Source organism: Barbatula barbatula (assembly GCF_947034865.1).
Source record: "Barbatula barbatula genome assembly, chromosome: 3".
Classification (NCBI taxonomy): Eukaryota; Metazoa; Chordata; class Actinopteri; order Cypriniformes; family Nemacheilidae; genus Barbatula; species Barbatula barbatula.
The window spans coordinates 15666861-15674281 of NC_136764.1; the positions used below are offsets into that span (position 1 = coordinate 15666861).

General features: G+C 35.8%; 1 protein-coding gene across 1 annotated transcript; it reads left to right on the forward strand.

Annotated features, from left to right (window-relative positions):
• Positions 1-3930: 3930 nt before the first annotated feature.
• LOC306892340 (uncharacterized protein) lies at positions 3931-7141 on the forward strand. Its single transcript, XM_079453378.1, has 5 exons — positions 3931-4221; positions 4508-4540; positions 5331-5414; positions 5524-5699; positions 6144-7141. The coding sequence occupies exons 3-5, from the start codon at positions 5331-5333 to the stop codon at positions 6436-6438; spliced, it is 555 nt and encodes a 184-aa protein (XP_079309504.1). The 5' UTR covers positions 3931-4221; positions 4508-4540; the 3' UTR covers positions 6439-7141.
• Positions 7142-7421: the final 280 nt, after the last annotated feature.

Genomic DNA, 7421 nt, shown 5'->3' on the forward strand with positions numbered 1-7421 from the left:
TCAAGCTCTCTGTTTTTGCTTAACTATTGTCCAAGGACTCTTATAAAAACTGATCAGAGAATTCAAAATAGTTATAGGCGAAAGCACACGCTGGCCCAAAGTTAACTTCTGGTCTGAGTTTGTATAACAACTATTTAACATAATATAAATTGTTATAATATAACAATTTATTTTATATTTAATTTATATCAATATTCATTTATTGTAATATTAATTTGTATATTCATTGTATTCAGTTGCATTAAATCTACTGAACAGTTAGATTCTTTGCGGAGGTTTACTGGAAGTTAAGTTTGGGCCACACAACGTTTGTTTATGTCGCTGCCGCTGAAACAGTCTATTGTTGTATTTATAAACATTGTTCAATGCTCCATAGAGGAGGCATAAATGGATTTACACAGGTATAACAACAGCTGAAGTAATGTTTACTGTTTATTAAATAAATACTATAAATTACTTGAATTTTAAAGGAATAATTGTAAAGATCTGTTTCATTAACTGTTAACCACCCTATTATCTGCTTTTATACAGTGAAACAGCAAAAAATGCATTGCAGCTTTTGTTTTTCAGTGCTTTGCAATGTCTCGAGCACAGAAAAAAGGACAAGTTGTCTGTGCGGACTGCTTTCATGAAACTTTCATTGTGTTTCTTTGAAGGTGACACTACAAATCCACAGAAAAGCCTCAAAGCATCGGTTGTGTTAGAATGCCTCATAATATTAAAATGTATCGATAAATTATAAGTCCTGGTGCAGGAGTGTGAAATCCAAAAGTTAAAGCACTCAGCCACCAGTCCAACTTGTCATTTTGGGACAGCAATCCAATGCCCTTAATTTTCCTTGTTGTCATGGAAACAGACTTTCCCTACTGTCTGTAAGAAGAATGAGGAGGGTGGGGGATGATTTTAGGGAGATTATTAATTCTTCTATTTGCAGACAGCTTGTATTTGTGATTGTTTCAATTTTTGTCTTTTCAAAGTCACAGGCTGTACATGTGGAGGCCTAATGGCAGTGATGTACCACTACAAGTGTCTGAGGGAAAAGACGGTGTGTCTGTGTGTAGCTGTGTGAGAGTGTGTGAAGACACAACCAGAGACAGGTGCCTCTTAAGATATTATATAAAAAATAATGTCCAATTATACCCCTCAGCAAACCTGTTTGAATCTTTTGTTTATGTGTTGTGTTGTATAACCATAACCTGCATTTATCCACAAAATCTGAGCGAAAGTTGAACTGATTCTGTCGGTACCTTCTGTCAGTATCTCAATAAGATCTGGTATAAACCCCAAAGCACTGATCTGACCAACGTCAACCGAAAAGGGTTGGCTGCTTTCCTGTATATCTGGTTGTTTCCTAAACAATATTCACTACGCTCTTCCATTCCGTCATTCTCAAATTGATCTCCAGTCTTTCATGCAACTTTTGTTTTCATCTTTGCTCGTTCTGTTGTTTGGTTAGAGGTCTGATCCTGAGGGATTGCCTTGTTTTGTTTATCAACGTTCTTGGTCCCTCAAGAGGGACAGGAACACCCTTGCAGACTTGGAACATTGAGTTCTTTATTAAGAAATAATTGGTGTCCTTTCAATTAACATGTCTGGGCTGCTCTCTGTGATCCCCCATCCATGTGAAAGAGCATGGAAGATTTGATCATATTGAGATGGTTAGAAGCTACACAGCAACAATGCAAGTTGTGTTAATGACATGTGTTAAAGCTATACTCTATGAATGTTTAACTGAAATAGCTGAACCAAAAGTTTTTATGATGTCCTTTTATATAAAAATACCTCTAGGATTGGAAGTTAGAGCCATCACCATTTTTCTCTTCCATATGTCAACAGCTCAAGAGTAAAGTGAATTGATCCATTACCCACTCTGTGAGGACAAAGTCTGTGTCCTTCCTGGGAGAATAATGGGATATTTTGTCAAGGGTGTATTTTCCTTCATGCAGTCATATTTTACAGGATGGCCCTTTGAGGTTCCATTTACATTCATATATTTGGCAGATATTTTTATCCACAGTTACTTGCATTGAGAATCAAATACATAATATTGACTTTGCCAGCGCAGTATACACAACTGTAAGGAGCGACCATATAACATAAAACCATTTTATATGAAACTACAAAATACAAACTACCATAAGCCAAAAATTACACTTATTTTAAAGACTCTATTACAAAAATTTCTTATTATTATGTTGTTTTAAATGCGCACTAACTTACTGCTAAGAACATATTTATGTTTTTACAAATGATTTTACAATCGACATGTAATGTGTATTTCAAATCATTTCGGTTTAGTATCACCCTTACAAAATTTAGGCAAACTATATGTTAGTGCAAGGGAGGTGCTAGAATAAACAATAAGGGGTTTGATGCGGGGACAACGCACAGAATTATGCAATTTTACCAGGCCACAGGAACATTACTAACAAACGACAACAGCCGACATGACATGAGCAAGCAAAGTAACATTGAAGCAGCAGCTAATGGAGAAACAGTGTCCCAAAATAACTGCAAAGGAAACTTTAACAGGGACAATGGAGCTCTGCAGTGAGAGTCCATGTGACTTCTTTCATACTCAGATTTGGCAGAAACTGCAAAACCAAATATTTGAGGCAAAATGGGCAGCCAAATTTTCTGTATGGGTCTGAGTCCAAGGAGAAATTTCAAGGGAGATGAAAGGGACTTTCCAATTACATTAATTCCACTTCAATATGTAGAGGATTTCCATCTTTTTTTGCCTACTAAATCGCCTCCAAACGCAGTTTGCAAATTTCATACATAAATTTAGGGACTTTTTGATTTAACAATATACAATTTTTCCCAACACCGCTGAACAATGAACATTAGTAAATGTAGGCCTATTCATTATTTAATAGAACAGAAATTAGAACAGCGTCAATTATGATCAAATTATATTTTTGCGATTAAACCCTATAGGGATGTTTTACCTAATTTGAATCTGACAATTGCACAGTCAGTGAATATAATAACACATGCTGCTTACAGTTTGCCCAGGGCACCACAACAGAGAGAGTGAGTGAATGGAAACTGGCACTGACAGATATAAAAGACCTCATTCCCTGCCAAAAATATTCCATTTGTTGCCTGACCACAACACTATAGATCATTAAACACAAAGTATAGCAAAGCAAACAAATGGTATGATGTCACATTTTATTTCAGAATTTAATAAAAATGTTAATAAGACCAACAATATTGTATGTACAATATAATATTTACATTTTGTTGTTTAATATGAATGCACCATCAAAGAAAATATAGTTAACAACATAGTAACATATTTGCCCTAAAAACTGTTTAGACATGACAATTGTCTTCGCAGTGAGACTGATGTGATCAAAACATTTGCAGGACATGGACACCCTCTGCTGGTGAAGGAAGGTGGCTTGGGGTTTCTATCTGCACCGAACACCAGCTGTTTTTATCTCGCCAACATTTTTACAAATATAAGGACGGCACTCCTTGCCAACAATTTTACAAATATAAGGACGGCACTCCTTGCAATGTAATATCCAGGTCATTTGTGAGATATACATATCCAAGCTAAAAATATGCTGGTCAATGTTGATCCATTCAAAGTCATCACATCTTGCGTTTGAACTGGACTCCCCAGAGACATTTACGTTGTATTATTTTATGTTTGTAACATGAAAAACTAACGCCTGATACCTTTTATTCATACCTGCATGCAAGTTAATGCTGCTGCACTGAAAGGCATCAGAGGGCAAATGTCACAAGTGTGATTTTATTGAGCCCCTCGCACACATATACGCAGAGGGCCATTCAAAGGTCAGTCTCAGTCCGACAGACTCTGGCATTGGTAACTGTGTCTAATAAAAGAAATGGGCCCCAGCAGTCTTCTTAACTAAGAGGCTGTAGCTTAACAACCAACACAGCTCAACCCCTAGTTTATAAGAACAAGGTGTCAGACATGCAGCTGAAGGCTCAGTTACATGTAAAAGAGATAAAAGACTACAGTTACAGACACGTTTCTACCGTGCATCTTTACGTTTCCTGACAACATTCGTAAGTGTGATTATGATGGTGATGATGATGTCATCAGAATAGAGGGTGCCGATTGGAGAGTCTGGGATCCAGGGAAATCTATAAAATAGTTATTAAAGGCATGCAGGAACGGAGCAAGGGGAGGAAAGAAGACAACTTTCATGTCAATATCGAATCCTGCGGATGAGAAAGGTGAGAAAATAGCAAAACATTTATTTTTAATGGAGCAGGGTAGAATGAGGAGAAAAGCATTGTCTTGTAATGTGTATAATCTCACCTGTACTCCAATATTGTACTTTTATATTTTTACCTTTAAACTTTTAAAATATTTAAAATATTGTTACTAGAATAGCTGTGATACAAAATCTCCAATAAAACACAATAAATTTTCCTATGCTTTGATTTTATAATGTAACAAAATATTCATTGATTTTTATTATTTTTTGATTTTGTATTTGTTCTATATTTCTATATTTAGGTTTAACTGGATTGTTTCGTATGAACTTAGAAGGTTGGTCTCCACTGCACTGCATGTATTAAAAAATATAAAGATTTGCCATTAATAATAATGCATGATTGTACATTATGATGTCCTAAAATGAAATGTACATTGATTGAAAAACATTTATATCACAAATAGTTAAATATTAGTCTTATATTTTATTTTAGGGCATGCAGTTAAAAGGACATTCTCTAGTTAAATAATTTTTACACTGCAGAAGTAATAATATGTATATGTTACCTCAAAGATCTTTATTTATTCTTTTTCTTTTTAATCTAAACTTTAAAATGACTAATGCTTGTGTAAGTCAGTTTCATGCAATCATATCAAATACCAATTAATCCATTTATACGTACTACATAAGGCACATTCTTTTAAGTATTTCAATATTTTTCACAGCTAATGCCCGAATTGTTCACTCTTGATCGTTCACTTTTTAATCAGATCTGGCTCACTTATTTTATTTCTTTATTAACAGAATGTTCCTGTTAAACTATTTCTGGTCGGAATTTTTGTTTAGCTGATTAGCACATTGTTCTTTGCCAGCGTCTGTGCAGATGATGACTGGATTTATTTGCCTTCTATGAAAGTTGGTCCTCACAAGGGGACTCTCCTTGGGGACACAGTGCCCCTGTGGTCAGAAATAGCTGCATTATTTCCATCTCTTTGACCTTTTCTAAAGAGACATCAGCGGAGAACATGTGCTGGGAAGGACAGTTCCAAATTAATCAAAGATGTCTTATTACTGTGTTAATGTTAACAATGTCACATTGCTGTTGTGTTTGTGTGTATCTTTTAGATGCAGATTTGTAAATGGCTGATTCCCTCTGTTATGTTTGTGGTCACCTCATCTTACTGCAATGCCTTAAGCCTTCCGCAGAAGGTAAAACAGACTAAAGTACAAGGACAATCCTTTTCAAAGTCATTCTGGTAGAGATTCATCAAAGTGAAAATGTATGCAGTATACTTGTAGGTCTTTGTTTTGCCCTTAGAATCAAACTGAACACCTGGCCAGTGAGTCTCCTCTGGCTAATGTTACTGTGCACCAGCAAGGTCACTTTGAGAACAGCTTCAAAGCACAAGGACTACGCAGGAATACCCCTGAGTTCAGTGCACCTCTTGATCCCCTTTCGAGAACCTTTTTGAAAGTAAAGAAAGACAAAAGAAGGTACTTTTTGAATCTCTAAGCTAAATTTCATAGCTAATTAAAATCTATTTGGTAGATCTGATGTGGCCGATATGACAGACGTCCCAAAGGCCATCAGGTCCCAAAGGCCATCAGGTGTTGTGAATGAACTTTCTTTTGGAGAAAACATTTCTTCATAACTTCAGTCATCTATGAATGTAGCTATCACTATGTACCAACACCAGTAGAGCAACTGCTTTGGTCTAAGAATAAAACAATGGATCCGTTTAATATGATCTAATTATCACGGTAGGCATGTTCTTAAATGTTTCCTAAGCTACAATCTAATTTGATTAATACCTAAATGATGATGTCACATGAAATTTTATCATTACAACTTGATATTTTTTATCGAAACTGTCATTTGAAAGAAAACCTGTCTGACACTTTTATTTTGGATAACAAAAATGCATTTTCTCCCTTTAGGCAAAGGACAATGCCTCAAAAACAGCCTGGACAAAAAGGTGGGCAGATTAGGCCTGGAGAGAGCAGCAATTTCAAGATTCTCAGGGCAGGAGACGAGGTTCAACTTGCTGACAATGTTGAAAGCACTCCAATGCAGCAGCCGAATGCTAAACCAAATGGCCACACGGACAAACTAGCATTTCAAAGGAATTCTACTCACTATGTCAGAACAAAGGCTGCAAAAAAGAGGGGCCAGTCAGGAACATTTGGCCTCCCAATTGATCGCATTGGACAATTACCACAACAAAGAGGCTAAAAATTATAGATGTCTGTATTTTCTTTTATTTGAACGATTTTGAATTTCTGTTTGATGTGAAAACGATTTCTGAATATACGTAAATAACTGATGGGTTAAAACCATCTGTAGACAAGGCAGCAAAACCTGCTATTGTTACTATTCATAGATAATTTTTATATTACATCAAAACTTCTATCAAAGAAAACAGTCAGATCAAGTGCATTTTTATTGCGTAAATAATCATAATTTTTCCATAATACCATTATCATTTAAATAGAATGTACAAATCCTAAAGAGAAAATCTGCGCACCGTGACATCATATAATGTTTACAATCAAAACCTGAAAATTTCGGTTACATTTCAACAAGCCGTCCACGTTTTCCAGTATAAAAACCTGCAGCCTTCTTTTCGTCTAGCTTGTTTAATCTTGTTCAAGTCTTCAGAAGTAGAAACAGATGCATTCTCCTCATGTCTTTTCATCGGACCCTTTTTATCCTTCAGAGTTCCTCTGAAGAGTCTGTTAATGCCCTGTTCAGCATCATTTTGATTTAAGAGCAGCATGAGCAGTCCTCGAATGTAGCCTTCGGATTCCTTAAAAAATACATACACAATTATACATATTATATAAAACAAATTGCACGTTGCATAGATATAAATATACATGTAAAGATTGTGTCAAATTAAATACAATTTTCTGAATAAATTGATTTGGACTCTCTGTTTAGATCCAGCATTCATATTACTGACATTTAAAACACAGCCTCTGCTTCAGCACCTTGGAGAGCCACACTTAAGCACGTGTCTACTGAAGATCGTCATTCGCAAGCTCAACTTAAAGAGCATTACAAAAAGTGTAAATCCAACCTGTTTGTCTATTGAAGTCATGTGTAAAGTTTCCATGGCTCTTTTGACCAATATTGGCTTATCAGGTGCACCTCCGACTGGCAGCAGCAGAGAAATAAGTACAAGAGCAACATAAAGCATTTTATCCAGTTGTGTT

What these genes read in the sequence shown, in the direction of transcription:
- LOC306892340 (XM_079453378.1), top strand. Translation starts at nt 5,331, where the DNA reads ATGCAGATTTGTAAATGGCTGATTCCCTCTGTTATGTTTGTGGTCACC. An exon ending in CCTTAAGCCTTCCGCAGAAG is followed by an intron (nt 5,415 to 5,523) that starts GTAAAACAGACT and finishes TTTTGCCCTTAG; the next exon opens with AATCAAACTGAACACCTGGC. An exon ending in GTAAAGAAAGACAAAAGAAG is followed by an intron (nt 5,700 to 6,143) that starts GTACTTTTTGAA and finishes TTCTCCCTTTAG; the next exon opens with GCAAAGGACAATGCCTCAAA.